Below are 27,731 nucleotides of genomic sequence, written 5' to 3'. Positions count from 1 at the left end.
AAACAATCATGTCGAAAGACACATCCTGTGGTCGTATATTAATCTGTTTCAGAAGGGTCAAAGTATTGGCATGCATCAAGCAGAGAAAACATCTAAGGAGATTGCTGAAACTAATAAAATTGGGTTAAGAACTGTCCAACGCATTATTAAAAAGTGGAAGGACAGTGGGGAAACATCATTTTCGAGGAAGAGATGTGGTCTGAAAAAAATCTTGAATGATCCTGATCAGCGATCACTTAAACGTGTGGTGAAATCAAATCATAGAAAAACAACAGTAAAACTCAGGGATATGTTTAGTAGTGAAAGTAAAAGCTTTCCACATGCACAATGCAAAAGGAACTCAGGGGATTGGGACTAAACAGCTGTCTAGCCTTAAGAAAACCATTTGTCAGTGAGGCTAACTGGCAAAAAACGGCTTCAATTTGCTAGAGAGCATAAAGATTGGACTCTGGAGCAATGGAAGAAGGTCATGTGGTCTGATGAGTCCAGATTTACCCTGTTCCAGAGTGATGGGCGCATCAGGGTAAGAAGAGAGGCGGCTGAAGTGATGCACCCATCATGCCTAGTGCCTACAGTACAAGCCTGTGGGGGCAGTGCTATGATCTGGGGTTGTTGCAGTTGGTCAGGTCTAAGTTCAGCAACGTTATGTGCCCAAATAATGAGGTCAGCTGACTACCTGAATATACTGAACAACCAGGTTTTCCATCAATGGATTTTTTTTCTTCCCTGATGGCACGGGCATGACAATGCCAGGATTCATCAGGCTCAAATTGTGAAAGAGTGGTTCAGGGAGCATGACACATCATTTTCACACATGGATTGGCCACCACAGAGTCCAGACCTGAACCCCATTGAGAATCTTTGGGATGTGCTGGAGATGATGTTGCGCAGTGGTCCAAATCTCCCATCATCGATACTAGATCTTGGGGAAAAATTAATGCAACTCTGGACAGAAATAAATGTTGTGACGTTGCAGAAGCTTGTGGAAATGATGCCACAGTGAATGCGTTCCATAATCAAAGTTAAAGGCGATCCAACGAAATATTAGCGTGTGAGACCTTTTTATTGGCCCGGCAGTGTATATACCAATAATAGCATATGTACTGAATGACAAAAGAATAAAATTTATAAGTTTGTAAGATATTACATAATGTTTGTAAGATAATTACAAATGATAAACTCATTAAGCATAAGAGTAAAATGAGAAGAGATTTAATAAAACTACTGAAAGTGCAGGAATATTAATGCAATATAACAAGTGCTGCTAAATAAATTATTCTTGAATGTGATCAGGATCACACATACTACACAAGCCTATGTTTTATACAGCCTGAGAAAATAAAATAACATGCTTTAAAGTACAGCCACCACAGCCTCACTACTGATAGTGTCCGAGAGAAGAGAGAGGAGTTTTGGGGAGGGGCACTGGAAAGCTCTGTTGCTATGGAGACTGGGCTAGGATTTGGCTTAGTCCTGCCTGGTTGATTTGAGTATTGTATCTATCTATGTGACTGTGTAGTTGCAGACTTCCAGAACATTCCGCTGCCTGTGCCCTGCAATGCCCCTTACACATAGGGAACCGGCTTGCTCACTTGACCAGCTATGTTGATGTAACTTTGTGTAATATGTCACCATATGCTATATACACACACACATACAGTATTAAAATGTTAGCAAAATTTGTCAGTACAACCATATCAATTCATATACACATTAGGTCTTCATGACGGGATTTAGCCATGTACATCTTTGTGTGTGTGCGCGCGTATGTTAGTAAGAAAGCATTAGATATTAAGAGGAAAATCAGAGGGGCTGATGAGAACGATGGAAGATGTGAAGGAAAAAATAAGAGCAAAAACTTACGGTAACTACTTTCGCTATCACTGGCATTAGAGGTGACATGCTCTGAAATCACAACAAGGAGGGAAATGGAGAGTAAAAACCGAGGAACAGAGACACAAACAAACGAGTATAATGAAGATCTATAATACGAAAGTGGAAAGCCAGTGTGGCTGATAACCCAGGTGTAACCCAAAGACTGGCCAATAGGGGCACAGCACAAACCCTTGGAGAGAGAAAGCCCTCTGGTAAACCGAAAGAATAGCACATAGTAAACAAACCCCTACACCAGTCAAATTCCAGGCAGGGAAGCCACAGTACTGTGTAGTTTTATTTTCTCCTGTATTAACACACCTCATTCAGTTAGTTAAGCATGGTGTCCTTCTTACAGCACAGAGGAAAGCTAAACTGCACAGCAGTGTGGTTCGCCAGGCCTCGGGATGGTCAGCCCTGCAGCAGGCAATTACAGGCGACGGTATACAAATTAAACCCCAGAACCCAGCGTGCTTCACTGAGAAGTGCATGGGTTCAACAATACAGTAAGGCTAAGGAACTGTGCACTTAAAAATGTTATGGGGCCAAAGCATCTAACACGCTCCGTTTCACATACGAATGTGAAATGAAAAGGATAATCAACTAATAAAACTAAATGTGTCAGCGACTAATTTATGAAGGGCAAAACTTGTCTTCTTTAAGGCACTTTGTGAACATTTCTGGCTTCTTACGATATTAATTAAAGAGAGACGGAGATCTGAGGCAGACTGGTGATTGGCTAAGCCCAAACCCTCACACATCATCAGCAATGACAGCAAGTCCATCGTCCGTAGTCTTGCTTGAAGAGCCTTCCCCTGTTTGTGTGCACCCAGCGGAACTGACTGCACGCGCAAGAGCGGCCTTGGCATAAAAGTCAGGTTCTGGCCTAAAGGTAGATTCTCAAACTAATTCTACTGAATGTTAAAGAGGGAAGTGAAGTGAAGGAGTGACGAGTTGGCACGCTATGGTAATGAGCCATGAGTAGGGCTGGGTATCGTTTGGGCTTTTGCTGATACTGGTGCTAAAACGATGCTTTTAAAATGGTGCCGGTGCCTAAACTGTGCCTGAACTGGGATTTCTAAAAGAAAAACAAAATGTGAAGGTCAACCACATTAAAGAACATCTTTACATTCTCCCCCCCCCCCCCCATACATGGCACGTCCGACTGGTTTAAAGTGTTATTCCGTGTGTTGCCAGTAGCTTCAATTAACCAGTCACCCTCTTTTCTCACAATTGTTTTAAAATATTTGTTGCATGTGTTGGAATACCTTCCGTTGAAATGCAGCCACACTTTAGACTGCTTTAACTGTTTAACTACACTGTTAAGCATTTTAACGGTGTTTAAGGTACTAGCTGATGGCCAACAATACGCATCTGCTGCCATCAGAGCAAGTGGGAGGTTAACTAGTGTGATACAGGCAAAGAAAGTAGCACCTGTTTCGGAGCACCAAACGGCAAAGATTTCAGACGACAGCTCCGACGAGTATTTCAGAGAAAAATCGAACTTGTATGATTTTCCACTTATCCCAGATGTGGTCCATCACCCAAAACATGCTTGGAATCCAAATTTTGGTTCTTTGTTTAGAACAAAAGCTGCTAACATTGCTAACAAACAAAGGAAGTCAGAAACCCAAATAGGCATCATAATTACATGTCCACAAACTTTCAGCTCTCAACCCCTTGAAACTGCATCCAGGTCTTAACTGACATTTGACATTTGGATAAAAGCTGCTGCTTTTATCCAAAGCAAAGTACAATTATGACTGAGTACAACTTGAGCAATTAAGGTTAAGGGCCTTGCTTAGGGGCGCCACAGTGGCAATCTGGTGGAGGTGGAGCTTGAACTGACAACCTTCTGATTACAAGTGGAGTATTTTAACCACTGAGCGGTGGTTTGTGGACGTAAGTTTTTGTTCTAAAGTAAAGAAGCAAAATTTTAACTTAAATATTTCACTGAACTATCCCTTTATATGGTATCAAAACAAGGCACCAAAATTTGGTCTGGTAGATACAGAGCATATAGGAATGGGTGCCATACTGGGACCGGATATCGGTACCCAACCCTAGACATGAAAGTGATGGAGAGAGAGAACGGTGTGGCCAACATCGAGAGTGGGGTGAAGGGCCATCTGCACTACAGATGTGATGGACGTCTGTCTGGTGGGAAGGGGGCAGAGCCTGGGCACTTACTCTGTCCTTTGGATTGCATGTCGTCTGGGTTGTCCTGCGGAGCGGTCAGCAAAAGAGAAAGGGAGCAAAACAACCACAACAGCACAGTGGGTTACTGAAAATGCTCTGGGAATAGCTTCCACCGCTGGGTCCAGCACCCATCAGCCCTCAAGGGAACGCAGGCGAGAGTGGTGCACAAAAAAAAAAAAACAAAAAAAAAAAAACCCACCCAGAGATGTACTTGGACTGTAGTGGGTGTTGGTTTTGCATTTGCAACCAGACCGAGCTGGGCTCCTCTGCTGCCAAGGTGCCGCTGATGGGTGCCATACCCAGCGCAGAAGCGCCCCCTGCTGGCCCTGCACGGCGTCGCCCTAGCCCTAGCCCTGGCCCTAGCCCTGGCCCTAGCCCTGGTCCTGGTCCTGGTCCTGGCCGAGCGCCGTAATACTTACGGTCCACATCGCTCGTTTCCTGCTCGCTCGCCTCCTTGCTCTTGTAGAAGGGGAACTTGCGGGAAAAGAGGTTCTTTCTATGCTTGTCATTGAGGGACTGCGGAGGAAGAGAAGGGAGGGGGACAAAAAAAAAAGAACAAAAAAAAAAAGAGAGAGAGAGAGAGAGAGAGAGAGAGAGAAGGGTGTCTGATGTTCGGATGGAGAAAATGAAAAGATGAGCTTTGGTGTGGACCTTGCGCATCGTTCCGGGCCCAGAGATTCTCCACAGGGCCAGTGAGCGACCCCTTAACCCTGTCCAGACTGCTAAAGCTCTAGCCTGCTGCAGGACTGCAGCCAGGCCAAATCAGCTGTGCTTGGTAAACAGCGTGTCATCCACGTATGCTCTCTGGCTCTTCGTTTGTCTTCTGCTTGTTCCAAACGCTAATCAGGGCCCTGGAAGGTTGCGCGAAGTCTGCACAGGCTGAACCAAATAAAGAAAACCCAGAAGTGAAGACGTGAACAAATAAAATGGCCTCGAGCCATACACCCCGCAGAGCTCAGATGGGTGAAACAGCAGGGACAGAATGTGAAGCTGGGCAAGAAGGGAAGAGAGAGGCAGCATGGGGTATCAGCACCAACCGTAACAACATCCAATGCTGCGGGTGTAGCAACCGGAGCTCCGAGAAAGTCAACTACACCCCTCTCTCCAGTTGCTGGGTCTTTGCCTTATGTTTTTCAAAAAAATAACTTTAGAAATGCTTTTGTTCATTTATCATCTGTCTGCTCCTAGGTCACTCACACACACTGGTCAGAGGTTTACCCATTTACCCTGCAGATTATTATGCAAAATCAAAAACCATTCCATAACCATAATTAGGTATATTTATATATGATCAGACTTCTGTACAGTAATGACTTCTGTTCCGTTATGAAATATTGTCCCTTATTATATTTTGTCTTCGTGTCTCAGAAGTATGACAATACAGCTGCCTTGAAAATGTACACACACTTTCAGACAAAACTAATTAAACTGACTACTCTGCAGTGTCGTTAAAAATGTTTGTTATTTCCAGGGGTTACCTCAACTGCAGTACCCTAATTTACATTTAAGGCATTTAGCTCAAGTCTCCCTTTCAAACGGCACATGGGGGAGACCCAGTCTGCTCTCCTGCCACTGATACTTCACAGGTTCCCTTACCCCTGTGTAGGCATATGGCTGCCATGCTAGTTTATGCAACAGGAAGAGGGAGGCGAGAGGTTCTGTGGGAATGTCAGACACAGGCATGTGCTTGGAAGTACTGTGGTTCCCGCCACTATCCTTAAGGGATAGCACCATGAGGAAACACAAAAGCCCCAGCAGGAGATATGTAGTCTTCAGGGTACTCTGAGGAATCCCTACCCAGCAAGACAAAGAGAATGTCAAAAAAGCTATAAAGAGAAAAAGGACAGATAAAAAAGAAAACAGAAGGGCATTAAGAAAGAAAGCACATGGCAGTATTTCAGTTTAAACGATTTTGACATGCTGAGAACCATCAAACACATTCTGTTATTAGGTCGCGGAAATATCAGCTATTTTACATATCAGCTATAGAAAATAACTTTAAAAACATACGGATACTCCCAGAAAAAACAAAACAAAACAAAAAAACCTCCGTCATCTAACTCCATCCTGACCAGCCAAGCGACACACGACATGCAGTGCACCAGTAGGCCGCGACACGTGCCTCACCGGGCGGAGCAGCGCACTGGCACTGCAGACTTGCAAACGGTGAGTGGAGCGAGGGAGGAGCAGAGTGAAAGGAGAAGAGCGGTGAGCGAGGGATGAAAGAGAAGGCTGGGGGTGTGGTGGCAGGGCAGTCCGACGTCAATGGCAAGCGTACTTCCCCCTGTGGGCTTTCCGCTCATGCATGCTCGGAGTGTTGGTTTTGGGGGGTTAGCATGAGGGGCGGCGGCGAACTGTCCCGCCCCAAATGTTCGGTGCTACTGTTATGTGGGTTATGTAATGCCTGAGAACTGGGAGGTGCCCAGCAGGGGGCGCTGTTAAACATGCTGTTAACTCATAACAGACTGTCCATATGCAAACTCGATTAGTGGATTATACACAGCACAGTACACCACACAAGTGGCAGTGACGAAGCATTATTCCATGTGAGTGAAGTATTAAAATGGCAGAATCATCATGAATAAAACCATTCCTATGGTACAGGCCTATTGTTAAAACATCTAACATGTCAATGGAGCTGCTTTTCAACTGAGTGTTAAGATAAAAAAATATTCTGGATATTTGAATTAGGTCCGTGTGAACCAGCAGAGACACAGAGTCACTCATCACATGCACATCTATTTCCAAAGCTTAGTCCCAAACAAAGGAAAGCAAACTTAAAGGAAATTGTAAACAGTGCAGTGGGCGCTTCTAAACAGAGGTATCCCTACCATAAATACACAACGCTATATAGATTATTCACACTGCATTATTCACACTGCTTAACTTTGAGTGGAGCCCTCCAGCAGCTAGGATGAGTGACAGAGCCACACGGCTGATGTTACAGAGGTTCCCCTTTCATTACACCTCACTTCTGATAAACTAAATGCTCAACTCACTTTTACATGCCTTCCCAGTAAACTATTATATGTTACTAATATCCGGGAGCCACTGTTGCGGCTGTGAGAAGCTAAAGGGTACTGCGTCCTTGTGGGGGTTCAGGGAGGGAGGAATGGACTTACCCCTCTGTTGCGTGATTTGGAGTTGAACTTGACTGTCTTTAACCTGGCTCTCTCTTTCTTCTCCACTCTGAGGGGAAACACACACAGAGGACTTTATGCCTCGCCAAGACCGCGGTTGCCGTGGAGACACTAGCTTTAAGAAACACGAGGCCCGATGTTGCAGCATCGCTGGGTGCAGATGGTCCTTCGGGGCAAAAGACCCCGTAAAACAGTGGTGCCACAATGGTTTGTACTTTTTCCCAGCAAAACAACGCAACGTGCCACAGAGCAGAAAAGAGCCCGATCACTTGGCAGCCGTGGTCTTACCTCCTCTTGCTGGGGATCACCCCCATCTCCTCGACCTCGCCCTCGGGGGTGACTTGCCGTGCCTGCCACCACTCGTCATCAGAGGCATTCACCACGTGCAGGATGTCGCCGAACTTGAAGTTCAGGCCCTGACTGGGCAGGCCAGAGTCCCTGGTTTTGTCGTAGTCGAACAGCGCCCTGGGAGGGGAGGTTTTTACGGTGTTAATGCTCAACAAGCTAAATCGCAGCACGCTCGTGATTCCTGTAAAATAACGTGGTCTTTTAAAATAATGTTACGATGTGATTTAAAATTCTGAGCCAATTTCAAGTTAAATCTGAGAAAAATAAACAACAGAAAGAAGGGAAAAAATATAGAATCAAATACTATGTATAAGCAATATCACCATACCAAACAGGAATCTTAATCTCTCTCATAAATAATAATGAATCTCATAAATAATAATTATTTTCCTTTCTCACATACTAATGAGTACAAATGGCGCCAGCAAGCATCACAATCAAATGTGATGACTGAGTGTAGGGCTGCTGTGTGTGATGTACCTAACATATAGAGATCTTTTCTGACTGGTCCTCAGAGAGCCTGATCCAGAGCTGATGCTACTGTTCATCATCTGTTCCCGCAGGTCATGGATCTTAGCCTCAAAACGGCTGTACTCTGCAAACACACACACACACACACACACACACACAGGGTTGGCAGCAGTGCAGGGACAATGTGCTGAACATAATGTGCACTTCAGTGTTTAGCACGCAAGCTGTGGAGAGATGCTTCATACATGGTCAACAATGTCACATTTCAGAGGCTTTTCAAGTTTACCATGGGGAGAGAGGGAGAGAGAGAGAGAGAGAGAGAGAGAGAGAGAGAGAGAGAGAGAGAATATATTAAAAAAAAATTCCTGTCTTCTTTTGTGTTTACGGCAAGTCTTGTTTGTGGCTGTGCGGGTTAACAGCAGCAGGGGTCTGAAAGCCCTAACTGGGATGACCAGATCTCGCTTCAGTGAAAACAGAGTTTGAGCAACACGAGTTTGAGCAATCATCTCCAACATACAGCAGGCTCAAATGAGAAAAGATTATTCTCACACAGGACTACACGTGACGAGCCTAAAGTAGTACCATAATAAACATCCAAGATCAAATGTGTTCCAGTGAGTCAAAGACTGAATAGAAAACCCAAAAGGTACATTCTACTAGACACTCCTTTAACTGAACTAGGAAATAGCCAACAAGACATTCCAGTATGACAGTGAACAAAAACAATTTAAAAACACCACCATCCTTCTAAACAGCTGAATATCACAGCTAGGAACTCAAACGGGGGGGGGGAAGTCAACAAGTCACCCCAAAACAAGAACACGCAACCATGCAATTGGCTGATACCTTCATTTTCCCCCTACATTTGCTGATCCTGATTGAACCAAGTGCACTACTTACAGTAAAGGCAGCTACTCCTTGTTTCTGCAGCCTGCCTGGACTTTCTAGAGAAGTACACACTTTCTGTTACAGACCGTTCCCTAATAGGGTGCTTCGACTGCCCGCTGCACGTGCTGGCTTCAGTAAAGACGGCCAGACACACAGCAGGCTACCTTGCTCACACTCTCTCTCTCTCTTTCTCACACACACACACACACACACACACACACACACACACACACACTCTGCAGCTGAGAGGTGGTTTGTAAAGGGCTCGCAGCCCACCCCCGTCCCTCCATTGCTCAGTGTCAAAGGCGGTGTTAAACTGTCCTTTTAATAAATGTTCACATTTAAGCATTACAGAAATGGGTGTGTGCTGACGATCACAAGCACGCACGCACACACAGCAGCTGGAGAGGAGGCTATTATGGTGCCAGTAAACCTATGTGCTAATGTATCATCTAAATCATGAAGCACACCAGCCAGCACATCCATTTATTTGTTAAAAAAAAAAAAAAAAAAAAAAGGTGCAGAAAAGAAAAACAGACAGACCGACCCACACAGAGGGATTCCATATGTTTACCATAAAACCTTGGTGTCCAGGTCATTTCTAGGGTTGTACTACATCCTCGTGGTTTATTTCAAAGATTCATGCAAATGTTCCACCACAAATTGCAGGTTTTCTCAGCTCACAAGCAGCACTCTGTATATGTATAAATAAAACCAGACAGACTCAGTCATTAATAGTGGCAGGGCAAGGCCACTCTCTGGACATGGAAGCAGATGCGGCCATTGGCCAGACTGCATGAAATAGCTGCAGAAATCCTACCAGAGACGAGCAGGCAGCAACCCTACTGCTGTGGCCAGCATAACAGCATGCCATGGTGCTGAAATAACCTTGCAATCAGGATTGAGAGATTGGGACTTATCTGGGTCACTGGCAGAACAGCAATTAGCAGATCAGTAAAGAAGAGAGAGACGTGCAGCTAAACATGGACGCAGCTATACTTTGGCCAGTAGGTACTTCAAATCACAACAAAATCCTTGTAAGCCTGCTGGCTCCTCAGACATGCTGTTTGTTTCATAGGCTTATTGGACTCGACCTAATTCTGCCAGGGATTATGCTCTACCAATGACCTGCCTGAACGGATTCCTGTAGAAGACTGATTGGTCACCGGTCTGTCTTTGTGGGAGCGGTCGGGTTGGCTGACAGTTCTCCTGGCCGGTTAGGTGGGAGTGACTCACCCTCTGGTCTGTAGTGGGCGATGATGGTGACGATTTGGCCGGCATTCTTCAGGGCAGCGGCTGCTTGCTCGTGAGTGGCACTGCGAAGGTCCACACCATTCACCTGGAGGAGACATAGACGCTCAGCCAGACACTCAGCAGCAAGTGGACCCGTATAAACCTGCATCTGCAGCCAGTGTGAACAGACTGTGTGACACCACAGCTTCACACTGGACAATGAACTTGACTGTGGTTGCATTGCTGCATCTGGTAATTGCAGTAAGCATCACAACACATCAACAAGAACATTGGTGCGCCCCTTAGCGTCGCATGGTTAAAGCCTGACCAGAATTCTTTTTGAAGTAACTGCGCTTGTTAAATCGAGGCATTTACATGATCCAGAAAAGCACCCACAGAACACACAGCTGGTCCAGGATGTAGATTAGAATGCTAAACGTCAATGCTGTGATGACGTTAATGACGTGATGTGATGCTGTAAAGTGATGCGGTGCTGATGGCAATGTGTATAATGGTATGGTGTGCATCCCTACTGCACACGGAGCAAGAAAGCTCAGCTTAAGGCAGTAACGTTCTGTCTCGTCATTTCTGGTTATTTAATTACATGGTTATTTAATTTAGACTATGTTTATAAACTTGGCTGTAGCATGGTGTATAGATGAGCGGTGACGGTATGATCTGTATCGCTGTTCATCAGTGTGTGTTTGGGGCCACTCACCGAGACGAGGCGGTCTCCTTTTATCAGCTCTCCGCTCAGGTCAGCGGGGCCGCCTGCCAGGATGAAGGAGATGAAGATGCCTTCACCGTCCTCGCCGCCCACGATGTTGAAGCCCAGACCTGTGGCTCCACGGTGCAGGACCACTTTCCTGGGCTCTCTGTAAATGAGCAGCGACGCACCCACAGACACACGTACACAAGACACGCAGCATGTTCATACTGCAGCAGAGACTCCTCAGCCATAATTACACTAGTCATATTTCTACCAAAGGTTTGCCTAAAAAGCTTCACGCAGAACCTAAATCATACAGACAAAAATGGATCTTCAAGACATTTATACAAATGTGTAAAAAAAAAACAGCAACAATGAAGTGTTGGAGCTCTGTACACACTGCAATGTTGGTGACAGAGCGCAAGTGAGCCCTTTTATTGAGACCATAAACAAGCCTATATATGGCCACAATCTGTTAGAGGGAGAGTACTGCTTGCAGATGCAGTACACTTGACTGGTCTCCAGAGGGCAGCGTTGCTCTAGGTCTGCTCCACTGCGCAAAGCACCGAGTTGAATGAGGAGACACACCCCCCCCCCCGCGCAACTCTACAGTAAAATACGCAGATTATAAGGTCAAATACCGTTCAGTCATAGCTCATTACAGTTCAAAATGTCATGGAGATACATCTTTAAGAAAAAGGCAGTTGTACACTGTTATTTGCTTGAGTGTTCCTCCTCTCCCGAGAACTGCTTTAGCCACGCATGACAGTCACGCTCCATTTTCAAATACTCCTCTAAATTCAGATTAATTGAATCAGTTATTACACCTGATTACAACACTCTTGATTATTCATTTGCTGACAAACTAGCTAAGAGGCTTGGTAATGCACTGGTGATTTTATGAAAATTAACTGACAATGTGAATGGGGCTAAATTTGGAGCTTCTTAAAACGCTATAGCACTAATGATGCCCTGGACTAACCCACATCTGCGCAAATGCAGTTCTGCTCAATTGTTTGTAAATAAATTCCCAAATAAGGCTGTGTGATGGGGTGATGTGATTTTGTTTGTGTTTTGGCTCACTCTGAGTGAAATTAGAGAGATGGTGTTCCCAAACACTTGTCCTGCCCCGGGGGGGGGGGGGGGCTGCGGCGTTATGGGAGATAGAAGAAAATGTTCACTGCCATCATGCTTGACAACTTCTTTGGTGAAGCCCTGAAGGTCATCCTATCTGAGGAAGGTGAACTGGCAACCCGACACTGTCCTCCTCACCAGCCCTTGATAGGCTGGTGCCGCCTCAGCTCCGCCGTAAGGTAAAGCACTGAATCTTTGATATGCTACACGTCAAAGTACACTGTTGAACTTCAAAAAGGTAGCGCGATGTTTTGTGTTGTGCTCAGTATCCATGGCAACTGGCAATTAAGTGTTACCTCATAAGAGTAACAACACCGTAAAGTCTTTACAATATCATTGTAAAGTGTTTTTTGAGCCTGCTTTCATTGTGTTCATGGCGGACAAACATTTGTTCATTTCTATAATGTAAATTGTGACAAACCGGCTCTAGAGACGGAAAATAAGCTCACAAATCTTGCCAGTTAAAATTCTGCGTTCAGTATACTTTTGAAAATTTGTATTTGATGCAGTGTTGCACATGAGAAATGTCAAATTTGCCTACCATATTGTAAAACCTCGCTATAGTAGTGATGACAACACAACATAGAAAAACAATTTGACCATATGCTAAATGAGCCAGGAATGGGAGTAACCGTACCTGGTGATGTCGTCGTCCCCGCCGGTGGGCCTCGGAGTGGGGGAGTAGGGCCCCGAGGTGGTGGGGGGCACTGGCTGGCTCAGGAAGCTCGGCGGGCTGATATGGTTCTCCATGTGTTGGGAATAAGCTGAAGGAAAGAGAAAAAAAAACAAAAAACAAAAAAAAAACAGCCACCAAACATTAAAATTCAAATGAAAAACATGCCCATGTCAACAGCACAGGTCTGTTTTAAACATCTGTAATGTCCCAAACTAACAGTTTCCTTTGTGACAAAATTAAAATAAACAAATAGTCCAAGTAAGTACAACACCCCCCCCCCCCCCCCCCCAATTTTGCAAATTGGATGACCTAATCGCCAAAGGATCACGTCCCACAAATGGTGCTACCAATTTCCTTGGCTCACGTTAACTGAGCACCTCGGACCACGTGCTGACAGCGGGTCAAATCCTTGGCCTCTTCCGTTTCCTTTCCTTCTGAGTGGAAAACGAAGCCAGTCTGGTCCAGCTGTTCTGGGAGTTTGGGCCGCACCTGCCCACCGAGAGCCCAGCCTCCCTGCGCCGGTGGCACGGTGGTAAGCGATCCTTTCCACGGGCCTTTTGTGAGCCTCCTGTCCAGCGGAGGCTCTGTTTACACGTGGAGCCCAGGGGGAGGGACGGGTTCTGGAGCTCAGAGAGAGGTCGAGCAGTAAACCGATACAGCTCTCTAGCTCTCCCGCGCTCTCTTTCCTCATTCCCTTTGTCTCTGCCTCAATCTGTCCATCTTTCGCGCTGCTGCTATGCCTCCCTCGTTCTCCAAATTCCCTTTCTCCCTCTCCCTCACCCTACCTGCCTCTCTTTCACCCACGGACTGCGGCGGCTGTGCCAAACCCTGGGCGTGACAGCTTCCAGACTGTGCCCTATTTGCAGGCCGCAAGAACAGCTGGCCAGCGCTCAAACGCTGGCTGCGCTATCAAAAACGGAAAGCTTCCGTGCTCGCTGGTGAACGGGTGTAGCACTCTTTAGTCAGCACACAAGAACACAAGCTTTCTTTGCAGAAGTGTCAGAAGCTCAGGACGGGGCCTGGCAGGCCACGCTTGACCTGAAAGACCCGGGAGGCTACGATCTATTGGATCGGCCCATTAAAAGACGCCAGCTTTGACATACGTGACGCACAGAATTCAATATCATCAAAAATGAATGAACCATTTAATATGTGCCCCCACTGTTTTGACTTCACCCTTTGTTTATACACTCAATATTTGCAAACAATGGCATCTAAAAGCTCTCATATTGAAATTTCAGATATTGGAAAACAATGTTACTAAAAATCACAATTGATACCGTTAGATGTGCCTTCGGCGTTTTCTAAACAAAAATGTCAGTTTTATATCAATATATGCAGTTTTGATTTGTTCTTCTTGTTTTTTTTCAGCAGCAGTGATTGGCAAACAATTATAATCAGATGAAGTTCTCTCTCTCTGTTTGCTTAGTGAGCCCTATTTTTCGTCTCAGTGGTCAACGTATTCCTGTTCGAACCATTTTCATTCTTTGCGGTTCTGAGCTTTATATCGGTGGAGGCTGGACAAACCTCTCCAGTTTTTTTATTGGTTTAAAAACAGGAAACTGCATCAGTGGAACACGCTTTCTGGCTGCATTTGTTTTAGTTACTGTTGCTAGTTAGCTCATTCTGCGATCAACATGCACCACTGCTGGAGAAGTCGAGAGAAGAAGGAAACATTTTTCATTCTCTCCTAAATGTTCCATAATATTCCAATAATCAACAACCAATAACAATCCCCTGAACATTGCGATATTAACATGAAGACATGTTCAAAACAACCTACATCAGAATGTACCTCACAGTTTTACTCAGCAAACACATTTTTGTTAATGGTGTTTGCTTCTCTGCTTAGCAAATACTTTGTGCTTTGTAGGCACAGCGCAGCAGACGAAAACAGAAAAAAACCGAAATACTAAATACTTAGGCATTATATTTTTTTAAAGAAGTCCTGACAAAGTAATTACAAGGAGCACTTCTGTCCCTGACAGTCCAGGCGCACATACAGTGCAAGTAAATATGTATTTTGCCACTGAATCGAGTTCTTAACAAATGGGGAGGTTTTATATAAATTAGCTTTAAGAAATTATTTATAAAGTAATATAAACTATAAATGTATAAAGTAATTGATGTAAAAACTGAGATACTTAGAAATGATGTGGCAAAGGTGAAATAAGGTGAACACCCAAGGAATTGCTCTTCAACAATAAATGTTTATGCACTTATGCTAATATATACAACATAGCTTTAAAAATCTTAGAGTGAAATCAGTGTGACAATGGTCCATGTTTTAACTGATTGCATTAAATTCAGTGTGCCAATGTTTCATGTTATACTCTGTGTTGCAATCTGGGAGTCAATAATGTAAATAATAGTGACAAAAGTATATAATAGTAATAATAATTATATAATAATTATGTAATACTAATAATGATTACATACAATAGTATATAATAGTAACAATAATGTGTATAATAGTGATTTATACTAGTCATGATATGCAGATTGTGCTCACAGTTAGTGATGTCTGGAGGGGCGAAGTTGTCATTCATGAAGACATTGTTGGGTTTTGCTACTTTCAAGTAGACGACGTCTGTTGTGTTTTTCAAGGCGGTCACAGCCTGCTCGTGGGTCACCTCCTCTAGACATGTGCTGTTCACCTGACACGTGCACGCACGCACGCACGCACGCACACACACACACACACACACACACACACACACACACACACACACACACACACACACACACACACACACACACACACACACACACACACACCTTACTTCAGTCTGCATTAATGTTAATAGCAAACAGCTTCCTGTGTTTGATCTGCTGAGTACTGATCACTTCTCACAGCCAAAAGTTTATCTCCTATTTGCAGCCGCCCGTCTTTGTGTGCAGCTCCTCCTTCTATGATCTTGGTGACGTAGATGCTGTTGTCCCCTGGGATGTGCTGATTCCCTACGCCCCCTGCTATACTGAAACCAAGACCTGGGATGAACCAAAACACCAAAACAGGGGGAGGTCAGTGCTAATGCTTTCATAAAATAGTGAATACTGCAGTGGTAAATTGGGCATGATGTGAGGGGGAGAAAAAGGCTTGTAAATGTAGAAAGCGCAACGCTGATTACAGTAAATCTATCTAATGCAGTATGCTATTGCTACTTCAAAAACACCATTTGCATTCCATCAAAAATCTACAAAAATAGAGCAATCCTGATGATATCCTTTTATAGTCCACCGAAAACAAACAAAACAAAACAAAAACAAACATGCCACCGTGATCAGGAAGCCACGGAACCAGAGAGTATAGGACAGGGAGGAGGGAGAAGAAGAGTTTCCATGGCAACGCAGGCTCCAAGACGAGAGGCTGCTGCGGTTAAGGGGGGTGGGGGGGGGGCAGGCTCTGAAGCAGCAGCACTGCCTGCAGCGCGCCGGGAGAGGATCTCCCGAGAATGAAAAGGAGAGGGAGGAGCTTCTTAGCCCTCCTGGCCCAGCATACGACCGGGAGCATCGCCCCATGTTACCACAGCAACGGCATTCAATCCCAAAATTCATTTAGCAGCGTCTCCTTCATTGCAATATGCTGAGGATTAGTAGGGAATTCAATGAGGAAAGAAAGACAGAATGAGGAGAAGAGAGAGAGTACCATAATTACATATGGCTTGTTCAAAGTTAAGGAGGGGGTTACTTTGTAATTAATTAATCAAGCATTTAAAAACCAACCTACCCATCAACCAACCTACTTATCTGTCTACCTATCTATCTGTCATTCAGTATGCCTCTTGGACTCCAAGACATTTCCATCTCTCCTCACTAGTTAACAGCCTAATAAACAGCAAACAATACTCAATACAATACAATTTCCTTATACATAATAGGGAACAGGGTAAATCAAACCATGCGTGTGGGTAATGCCATTGGAGTTAGCAGTTGTATCTTACTTCACAGCTCTTCTTGAATAACCAGCACAAGCTTTAGATATAAGGGAACGGAGTCCCAGCGTATGGGATGGTGTGGAGATGCAGCCACACCTTTGGGTCCTTTAACCAGTTTGATCTCAACGATTTTCTCGGAGACGGACTTCCTCCTCCTGACGTAGAGGCGGACGAGCGAGCCAGCCTCCTTCAGCGCCTCCACGGCTTTGCTGTGGGTCACGTCCCTGACGTCCACCTCATTCACACGCAGGATAACGTCATTCACCCTGCACGAAGAGCGTAGGGTCAACACGCGTGTACGTAGACGCCCAGTTCATCACTACTAAATCACATTTGTCGATAGCAGTAGAACTCATCAATGGTGACATTCCCATCAAAATCATATATCTAAGAGCTCTTAAGAAGTCTTGTAAGGAAGAAGGAAAAGAATCTCCTGTTTCGGTTACTTGTGTGAACCTTGGATACCGTTCTCCATCCCAATCTCTAAATGCAACCATGACAAATAATTTTACCCTGGAAATGCTTGCACACATGCATGCACGCAGGCACATGCCAACACACACATGCACGCACAAACCACTCACTCATACATCTCATTTATTCCGGACAGACACAAACCGAACAGGGCTAATCCATTCAGGGACACACACACCTATCAAATTGGATGCTGAGGGCGTGACTGCTCTTGCTCCATATGCATGCGTGCACGCATGTGAGGTCCGGACAATTTTTCTTCACGGAACATCCAAGCCTCTCTTAGTAACTCAGACACATCGTAGGGCCAGTCAGGCCAGGCTTCCACCCATGCGCGGGCCACAGGCAGCCTGACCCCTTTCACAGGAACGGCGCTACCCCATCTTTCGCCAGCTGCCTGTCATCACTCCGCTAGCGGCCTGTCATCTCTGTCGCTGCAGGGCCCCCCCTGTGTCCCTGTCGCTCCTGCAGTATTAATGAGGCTCTGACAGCGTTCTCAAGCCCCCGCAGTGGCCTCCACGCCCTCTCTCGTCTGCGCGAGTGACACTCTGGCTCGGGGCATGCGCGCGCACTTACCGCAGTCGGCCGTCCTGAGCAGCCGCACCCCCGGGGATGACCTTGGTGATGAAGATACTGGGGTCTTCTCCGATGTGCGGGTTGTCGGTGCCGCCAGCGATGCTGAAGCCCAGGCCCGAGTTCCCCTGCAGACAGGGTGAGACACGAAGTGAGGGTGAGGCTGCGCCGACGTGAGCTTTTGGTTGCGAGACGTGAGCTTTAGGTTGCTAGTCGTTGCTGGTGACTAGCTAGAGGGGCATCGGGCCAGTTGGCAGCCAGTGACAAATCCATATGGAATGCATCCTATTCTGATAACAAAGCCATTTTGGAGGCGGCTGTGTATGCGTGTGTGTGTGTGTGTGTGTGTGTGTGTGTGTGTGTGTGTGCACGCACGCTCGAACACTGCCATTTAGGCAGCTCACAAAGCCTTGAGGTCGAGGGGGAGGTGCTCAGGTAGCTGATCAGCAAAGCGGGCAGGACAGCCTGCCGAGAGCAGCATTGTTTATTCATGCTGGGCTAATAATGTGCACTGGAGAGTGAGACGCTGTCCGTGCCACACAGACATCAGGACGGAGAAAGCCATAGGCCCAATCAGGGATTACGTCTCAGCTGGAAAAGGCAAGATTGTGTAACCCCACCCTTCCGTTTTCCTCTCCTCCCTGGTTACCGCGGAGATAAGGCATGTTTGTCAGACTGGAGAGGTCTGCATTGGCTGGCTGGACCGCTACTGCCACTGACATCTGGCATTTTAATTACCGGGCTTTAACTTAGCTGGGCAGGGGGGCATGCATGCTGCTTTTTTACCACTGGTTCAGTGAGGGGTGATAAGAAAAGGGTCATTTTACGTGACATGATTAAAAATGGGGAAAGAAAACTTTAAACGTGACATATAATGGGATCAGAAATGTAACAGTCACAACAACTCGCGCAACTCTTTCTGATGGGATCTTATCTGCTGTTTACTGTTGACACATCTCACAGGGTATTATGTGGGAAGGCAATTACAGCAAATTAATTAAATTAGAAGAGATGTCATCCAATTCACAGTCTTTCTTCTATCGCCATGATTTCCTGTCAATCGGCCGAGTGCGCTCAGTGTGTGCTGCCCCACTACGATGGCGACTGGTCGATAACAGTTATACTCCCTGTGGCCAAGCTTTGCAGACCATCGACGCTTAAACCAGGAGAGCAAGCCAGTGGGTACACACAAACACACACATGCACGCACGCACACACATAAAAACACCCACACAAACACAAAATGGCGACAGTGCTTGGTCCACTCACCCTCTCGAGAGTAATCTCCTCATACTCGTAGTCCGCCTCTGTGCCATTGACCTCGAGGAAAATCACACAGACGTTATATAACATATTACATGCAAAACAGTGTCAAGCATGACTGGAGTGTCTTCAATCCAAGCAACCTTCAGAGAGCAAGCAACAAAATATCTGGAGCAGGTCTTATCTCAGCTATATATATATTCATAAAATAAAATTAAACGTAAAGTAAAAACAGATGGGCTTTTTGTCAGTACTCTAGTTGGGATATCATTTTGATGCAGCAGGCTGACTGGAGATATCCTGAGGTCAAAGTCATCAAATTGAAGCCATCATTGCCCCATTAGAGCAGAAATTGGAGTCAAATCCAAATCAAGGCCAGTGCCCCACCAGTGTTGGACATAAGGAGAGACATAATAAATCACAAAGTTTATTTTTGAAGAGTGCTGGTGGGCACAGTGCCAACACTGCTCCTCAGGTGCGAGCTGGGTACTTACATGCAAGCTAACTAATGCAGGTGGCAGAAGCTAATTAATCTGGTTTGTAGAAAAGGGATGGCTAACTGATATACCTTCTGTACCTAGATGTCCAGCTATTGCTTTATGCCAGCAATATGTGTCAATTACCACCAGCTAATTTTTGTAAATGTATGTAAACATTTTCAGATGGATGGCAGAACTGTTCTGCAATACAGATACCTATGTAGTGGTATCTGTCTTTCACTTCACCCCCAAAAAGGTTCATAATAAAACTAATCTGTCAATCACTCCTTGTCTGTCTGTCTGTCTTACACACACACACTCCCAAGGCAAGCTTCACCTAAGATATTGGAGGATATACATAACAAATGTTCAAGGGATGTTCTCCAAAGTCTTAACATTGTTTCCCCTTTTTGACATTACGTGTCACAACAAACAAAAAACAAAAATTCTCAGTTCTTCGGTTCTCAGGTCAGCTCAGAATTGTGTGTGCAGCGTGCATCACAGCTCAGCCACTGGTAAAATCAGACAAAACGCAGCTCATGGCAGGGGGTCAGACCTGTTACTGTGACCCCCTGCAAAGCAGGCATGAGTAGCAATGAAGACTGCGTAGCTGCCTGAGCTCCTCACACACACACACACACACACACACACACACCTACACCCACACACACACACACACACACACCTACACCCATGCTTGGACAGCCCACCTCCAGACTTCTCTCCCAGCTGTCAATCAGAATGAACAGCACCTCAAGCTGAAAGAGCATTTCAGTACTAACAGCAGTGCAAGTCACACTGAACCCCCGCCCCCAAAATTTGTTTGCTGCTATATGACATTCCAGTCTGCCAGTTTCAGTGCACCTGTGTATGGTGAGGTACATACCAGATAACGTAAAAACTCCATTGCGTTGCAAACAGCCGTGCCAGCCACCAGCTCCACGCAAACGGCAGAAATCAAACTCTCCTGCCACTCGCACAGTGGCCTTTAAATATTTACACAACTTGGTTATTGAACGATCTACGTGGAGCGCAGCCATTAGAGAGCACCAGAGCGTCGTTTGCCCTCCCCAGACACACGCAGGGTGCTCGGCTTCCTGGACGAACGAGACTGCGGTGGAGTAAGTTATTTGCCCTTGAACATCTTTGTTCAATTCTCTACTGCTGCAGGACTGTCCCGCTGGCACGTTAGTGGACAGTTCGGCATGCGTGATATCTAGTCCTCGGAGCTTTCTGCTCAGGACTGTTTGCAGGTTTACAAGAGCGTCAGTCAAGACGTTTATGTACCATGTCAGAGAAATGAAGTTACAACTCCCCGACACAAAATGGCAGAAGAGGCCGGCGCTGACTGAGCAGCGCACTGGTGGAGAAGCTGGGCCTTGAGAGCTCACTGGGTAGCTTGAGCTGGTTGGATTTGATTTCAGCACCATGGACAGTACTGCACGGCGCACACACTTTCAGCATATCCTGCACAACACATCCTGAAGGACACTGCCAAACACTCCGGCCAAGCACAGAGTTGTGACTGTACAACAGCCAATCTAACATGCAGCAACATGCATCAAAACACCGTGTGTGTAAACGCATGTCTGCAACTTGCTGGCGCCTTCTCGACACACTACATATCTGCGTGGATACCAGTTACAGGACCCCAATTATGAGAGACAAAAAGGCAGCAGGTCCCACGGGGGCTCCAGATGGTGCTCGGAGTGCTGCTCTACTCTTCCCAGAGGGACGGCTTAGTTCTGGCGAAGGCCACACCGTCTCTGCACACATCCAACCTCTCGGGGGGACACACACGATCACACATGGGAGCGCGGAGAATTGTGAGGGTAGCTCACGTCCCATAGTCTCAAGTTGTGCCGGAGAAAAGAAGAAGATACACAGCTACACGGTGTAGTGAATCACGCAAGAGCATATACATTTATACCCTAAGCACAACCAACTGTGCTTAGCATTAGCATGCAGAGCCTAAACAAGTTATGGTTTGTGAGCAGTTATTCTCCTTTAGATTAAGGTTAACTGCTCTAGTTCATTTGTGGGGCCTATCTGCCATAATCTGCCTGCAATGGACTTCCAGAAAGACACAATGCTTTTTAGAACATCTGCAACTCATCATACCTGCGTGAGCTGTAAACAAACAAGAGTGACTTACATACGGGGCTGACTCCAAACTCTCCGTGTTCACGACGACGGGGGCAGGATTGGCCTGCAAGAGACAGTAATCGAGTTAGACCCCCCCAGCCTGCGGCTCTTGCACCCACCTATCCCACTAGAGGAGCTCCGTGGCTGGTGGCCACCGGAACAAGAGCCTGCGCTGGCCGCCCATCGTAGCACACCACTGCCCTTCACTCCAGACAGAGGCAGCCAAGCTGGGTATGTACGTACATGGCACCTCATGCTGCAGAACATGCAATACTGGAGCATGAATGAATAGTGCCGCTCCTCAGAATACGCTTAGTGAAATTCTCCCCCCCCCCCCCCCATCACTCTTGCTATTTTTTTTCCTCTCTGCAAACCCACTTCCTCTTGCTACCTGGCACGGGCTCGTGGTGCAAGGGGAAGTCTGTCTCTCTCTCCCTCCCTCCCTCCCTCCCTCCCTCCCTCCCTCCCTCATCTCTACAGCCCCGTCAAAAGGGCAGTGGAATGGCAGGGACCAACAAAAAATGACCAACGGAAAGATGGAGGGAAATGAGAAAGAGACATAGAGGGTGAGAAAGAGGGAGAGTGGGAGGGAGAAAGAGAGGGACAGAGAGAGGAGGTAAAGACGGGGGAGAGAAAGAAAAAAAAAAAGACCTGTGACGTTGGCGAAGGGATGACGGCGGTCTCCGCTGGGACAGGCGAGATTGGGATCACAGGGATTATGGGAGCGGAGGGCGGGGAAGCATCTGTCTGCTGAACAATAGTGGGGGGTGGGGGGTGGGAAGAGGTCAGGTCACATCTATACACAACAGTAAACATAGGGAGGGCCCAACCGCAGGGGGATGGGCAGTGGTAAGCGTGGGCGTGTGAAGGTGGTCCATTTCAGTGGGTATGGCGCTGCGAAAGTGTGTGAGGTTCCCTGTGTGTTTTTTATAGAAGCAGGCTGTGCTGAGAGGCAAACTGATGAAGAATGAATGGGAGAGGTTAGCAGGTGAGCGCAACTGCACCAGCTGCTGAGGACTCCGGCTGCTTTATAGTTCGCACCCACATACAATGAAAACGCACTAGTCCTTAGTAAGTAAAGCCAAGTGTGTCATTTTAGGATAGAGTGAGAGTTGACTGTATGTGAACTGAACAGTGGTGCATTGAGGACCCCCCCCCCCACAGATCATGGAAGCCTTGCTACAGAAGGCAGATGGAGCTCTGCTTTATCCCCTGAGGGAGCCCTCAGAGGGTTTTCATTCTCTCACCAGCCTCCCTGCATGCGTGTCCCACACAGTGCATTTCCAACCTCCCTTCTCCAAAACCAGAGGACCTACATCAACAAACGTATGGATATGGATCATCCCATAAATAATAGAGTGGTCACTGAATACATTCTTAAAAAGCATGTACATCGAGTGGCTACATTTATGAACAGTTCTAGTGTAAACCTTTTAACCATGTTCTTGTTTTGATGAATTCCTGTGTGTTAACTGAAGCTGTAGATGAATCTCTCTCTTTAGAAGAGAAAAAAAAAAGAAAAAAAAAAGAGAATAAATAAATAGATGAGCCCTGTATAAAGAAGGAAACTGATCTTTACCAAACTATTTTACACAAGACAGGAACCTTCAGTCGTCCAATCACAAGAGTCTTTACAGTCTCAAAAGTTTTTACACTGGCTTTTCTTCTTTAGTTATTAGTAAACTGCGGGTGGAGTCAGACCACTCTTCTGTCTCTCTCTCTCTCACACACACACACACACACAAACATCCTGAAGCAAAGTTTGCAGCTTTTTTTCCTACTTCACTCAGCTAAACATTCACTCAAGAGGGTCAGGTCGAGTGTCCTACACACACAGCTGGGTCTGGTTCAGTGTTCTAACCCTTCATTCCCATGTACACTCCCTGAATACCAGTTTCCTTCTAAATATGTCATGACACTGTTAGTTAGCTCAGTTACCACTGTTACTTGATCAGTTACACACAATACTGCGCCAACACGCACACAACAGCCTCTTTTCCACTCTGGGACCAACCTGCCACAGGCCATTGCGGACTCCTCAGATCGCTTGCGGTTTCTTTTTCCACAACTGTTATGCTGGAAATCAGGACCAGAAAGTATTTGTTCTTGTCATAATTACTGTGGCAGTTGCTGCTGCTAAATGATTCCGAGTGCTGCATGAGTCTGAAGAGATGGATAACTGGGAGTTGTATGGACAGTTTTTAGTGCTTTTGTAAGTGTGCAAAACAGCATATGAGGTGCTTCAAATGGTAAATGCTGGCAACAAGCGAGAAGGCTACAAAAAGAGGCTTACCTTCGTTTGTGTGGAACCAATCAGCGAACCCCTAAGTCAATAAGCCATCCCACCTGAACGGTTCTGCGGCACAGAGCATGGCGTGAACATTCTCTGCCAAACCGTGTCCATGTGGAAATACGATTGTAATGGTTACTGTCCATACTCGGTACCATTTGGCACGACAGTGGAAAAGAGGTGAATGACACACATTGTTTCCCATTCTCTACCATCATGCCATTCAGTATTCATGCCAGCAGGTGTTATGAATAGATACACATGCATACACACACACACACACACACACACACACACACACACACACACCGTCTTTAATGGTCAATCCAGAACAATGCTGAAGGCTAATTAGAACCTGTGAAAGAGCACTGGGGGGAGATGTGGTTTCTGTGCTGCTTGTCTGCCACAGGATCCTGACCCATCAGAAGCCAAAACCAGTGCCCGTCAATGGCATCAAGCAGAGGCCTGAGTTACCATTCCATATTACATTTAATTCCAGAATTAGGTGCTCTAAACATAATGTAGACCAAAAAAAACACCATGGGAAAGAGAAAATATTACGTTTAACAAAATATGTTCTTCAGAAGGTTTCTGCTGACAATGTAAGCATACAGAATACAACAGCTTATTCATAACTACTATTTTACATTCCACTGCACACAGGAAAGTAGAAGACTGCAGAGAAGACAGATGCAGTCGCACGACACCACACATGCGATTTGCTCTGATGTGCCAGGCACAAAGCAACGGCCAGCAGTGCTGAAAGCCAACCAGCAAAGAGGAGTTTTACTTCTGAACTTAAAACAGCCAGCAACATCTCTGGCTCTCTCACCAGTTGACGTTTAAGTAAGGAACAGGTTTTTCCAGCAATCACACCTACAAGGAGGTCCTTGTCAAGCAGACACTGCAAAGAGGAGCGCGATATGACACAAAGCGACACCAAACCGTCAAGCTCCTAAAACGTGTCCTCCTTTGGCTGCCTTGGCCTGTCTGTCACGTACCTCAGCGCAGGACAGGGCGACCCAGGGCAGCCCGGCCCTGGCGGAGAGCCTCTCTCCCAGGTGCACCGCCCTAGCCAAGCTCTTGGCGGGGTTCTTCTTCATGCTGTCCTGCAGGTAGAGGTACTTGGCCCTGGAGTTGGTGACACTGGCAGGCAGAGTGCAGAAGCTGGGGTAACCCGGAGGGGCCACAGGGCGAGGTTGGTGCCCGGGGATGGGCACCGGCATTGGGCAAGACGTGGCGAGCTGCTGCCGGAGGCCTGCCTTCAGATGGGGGCAACACTGCCTGTCCGGAAGTCCTCTGCTGGCGCCATGGGTCCTACAGAAGGCGTAGTATAGACTGGGGTGGTAGGTTGTCGTGCTTGGCGCGGCCGTGTCGGTGGAGGACTGCGGTGAGACCGGCCTACCACTAGATGGGCATATCATTAGAAGAACTGTGAAACGACGAAGAAGAGGCAAAGAGCGTATTCCTTAATCACTGTCCGGAAAACGTTTTTGGGGGAGCTACGCGGGTACAAACAAGCCGAGGAGAACCCAGTCTCCCTTCTCAGACTCTGGAACGCATGTGCGCATGGTGCGGCCCACGACTTGTGCACACACGCGCTCCTACTGGCTAGCTCTCCGGCTCCCTCGCTCTCCCTCTCGCCCCCGCGTGCTAACCATCGGGGGCGGAGGGGCTTTCTCCTGGTATGAATAATCCATGCCGAGCTCGAGGTCACGTAACAGATGCAGCCTACCACGACGTGCCAGAGAGCACACGCGTGTCTGATGGGCTCCCCTGCAAATGCGCATGCTTGGGCACCGCCAGCATCACAGATACTGTGTGTAGTGTGTGTCCTTAAGGAAGGAGAAGAGAAGGCAGCTTTTTAAAGCTTGCATGGCTGTTACTAGAGTCCTTCACTGCAGACCCACTCTAGCCCAGCTCTTTCCAGAATTTCTCTGATGTCCTGTGCTTACCCTAATAAGAATCACGCGCTAAGAGACACATGAGATGGTATAAACGTGGGCTTAGCAGAACTGCATTCATTATCAACAGCTATCCCAATAAGAATCATTTTAGCATTGCATTCGTGATGATTTTGGTTTGCACATGAAATTTCCTGTGTCTGCGTGAGAGCTGACAGATGGCTCATCACTGTGTCTGGACGCAAAGGGTCTTTACATTTGTTAAATTATGAATAGGGGGATAAATAATACAGGAAGAGCCGGGACAGTTGACATGACAACTCGGGATACTGGCTTGGAGAATAAGTGGATGTGGATGTGAGTCTAAAGACAACAGGGTCAGTTGAAGGAGCGTCACCGTTTTGAATCTGGTGTAATCCTAAAAATTTGCACATGACTGCCAGATTTGATATAGCACTGCATAATGCATCTTAAGTTATAACTCTCAAATTAGCCATCATGTCTGAATTTCATAAAAAGCACCACAAAAACAAACCAACCCAAAACACACTTTATAACAGCCATATCTGTTGTGTTGATGTACATTTCACGACAAACTGCAAGGACAGTTCAAACGGCAACGTACAAGTCCACATATTCTAGGATTTGTTTAGAAATAGGACCAGCCGGACGGCACATCATTTAATGTGGTTTCAGAGCCACCTACTGGCCACATAGGGACTAATGCAAAAGGTGTGAGAACGTGGTCTCACGTTAATAAGCACGGCATTAAAGCTATGATTAACAACTCATATATAATCATAATTCTTTTATATTAATTGGTTAGGCAAGAAAATATATTGTAACTTAAACCTCAATGCATTTATCATTCATGTCCTTATCAGTCACTGCATAAGGAACTAATTATTTTATCTAATCTTTAATCCTTTCGGATGTGAACAACAACAACGAAAACGTGTGTGTGTGTGTGTGTGTGTGTGTGTGTGTGTGTGTGTGTTCCGAGTTCTATTTTATTCTATGTAATAGATTGTGGGCACAGAATTCAAACTCAGTATCGCTATACAGATGTTCTATTCTTGATAGACTATGTTTTAACTTGCTGACCTACAACTGGCCCAGAGCTTTTTGGCACCTTAAAGTGACTTAATTTCAAAGGCTGGTGTGCTTTAAGTAATGGATATTGCTACAGCCAATTAACAAATGATACATTACTACACATTAGCTTATAATGTTGCTGACAAGGTAAAAGTTCACAGAAAAAGAATACTAGAAGGAAAATGAATCACATGACCTAAGTGTTTCAACCAACAACAGCCACCAGAACCCTCTGTGGCGGCCCCATAGCAACTGCTGGATCAGTACAACAACAGTAGCATCAACCCTATGCAGGACAATTCTTTTTAAATTTAAACCAAGGTCATGGGGGGGCGGGAAACGTCAAGCCTCCTTGGTCTAAATACGCTTAATACAAATACACATTTTTAAAGATCACACTAAGACAAGGACACAATAGGTTTTGTTTAATGCTAATTTGACAGTGAATATCCAACACACGGTGGCTCTTTGGAGTTCTGTGTTCAATATTCCAGATGCAACTCATCCAGTTTCATTACTTTGCAGAGGTTTCCCCCACCTTCTAGAAACCCATTCTCCAAAAACACTGATAATTAGACAATTTCAGAGTATCCGGAGAGTATTTTGAATTGTGAGAAAAAGTATTCTTTAATATAACCTACATTCTGTTCAAATAGTAGGTTAAGAAAACCACAGGTGTATTTACAAGTCGAGAATAAAGAAAAAGTTAAACATTAACCTCATCGCTCAGTAAAGACCAAGTGTAAATCAAAACAAATTAAAAAATCAAGCACCCACCAGCAACAAGATACGAGGACAGAACATTCTTGCTCCACACATGACAAGGAGCACCTGGATTCGTAGCCTGGAACATCAATGTTCCACTTTAATTTCCTTGTGTCTCCCCGAGTTGCACACTCA

The 27,731-nt window shown here is 45.9% G+C and overlaps 1 protein-coding gene across 35 annotated transcripts in view; it reads right to left on the bottom strand.

Annotated features, from left to right (window-relative positions):
• dlg1b (discs large MAGUK scaffold protein 1b) overlaps positions 1 to 27,731 on the bottom strand; it is a 71,409-nt gene that overhangs the window by 4,456 nt on the left and 39,222 nt on the right. For 7 of the 35 annotated variants that reach the window (XM_081722611.1, XM_081722614.1, XM_027030740.3 and 4 more), the window contains 15 exons: positions 22,194 to 22,292; positions 21,553 to 21,606; positions 18,925 to 18,975; positions 17,659 to 17,783; positions 16,705 to 16,874; positions 15,525 to 15,661; positions 15,183 to 15,327; positions 12,632 to 12,758; positions 10,870 to 11,026; positions 10,155 to 10,257; positions 8,040 to 8,154; positions 7,500 to 7,676; positions 7,194 to 7,260; positions 4,491 to 4,587; positions 1,864 to 1,905 (listed from right to left, as the gene is read on the bottom strand). In XM_081722611.1, the coding sequence (XP_081578737.1) occupies positions 1,864 to 1,905; positions 4,491 to 4,587; positions 7,194 to 7,260; positions 7,500 to 7,676; positions 8,040 to 8,154; positions 10,155 to 10,257; positions 10,870 to 11,026; positions 12,632 to 12,758; positions 15,183 to 15,327; positions 15,525 to 15,661; positions 16,705 to 16,874; positions 17,659 to 17,783; positions 18,925 to 18,975; positions 21,553 to 21,606; positions 22,194 to 22,292 (1,666 nt within the window). Of the gene's footprint in view, positions 1 to 1,863; positions 1,906 to 4,062; positions 4,097 to 4,490; positions 4,588 to 7,193; positions 7,261 to 7,499; positions 7,677 to 8,039; positions 8,155 to 10,154; positions 10,258 to 10,869; positions 11,027 to 12,631; positions 12,759 to 15,182; positions 15,328 to 15,524; positions 15,662 to 16,704; positions 16,875 to 17,658; positions 17,784 to 18,924; positions 18,976 to 21,552; positions 21,607 to 22,193; positions 22,293 to 24,833; positions 27,574 to 27,608; positions 27,651 to 27,731 lie in introns of those variants that run through there. The other 28 variants (XM_081722613.1, XM_081722618.1, XM_027030796.3 and 25 more) reach the window with 13 other exon arrangements.

This window comes from Electrophorus electricus, chromosome 11 (assembly GCF_041902795.1).
Source record: "Electrophorus electricus isolate QZ-2024a chromosome 11, ASM4190279v1, whole genome shotgun sequence".
In the NCBI taxonomy this organism is placed as follows: Eukaryota; Metazoa; Chordata; class Actinopteri; order Gymnotiformes; family Gymnotidae; genus Electrophorus; species Electrophorus electricus.
This window is presented reverse-complemented; position numbering and strand designations above follow the sequence as displayed.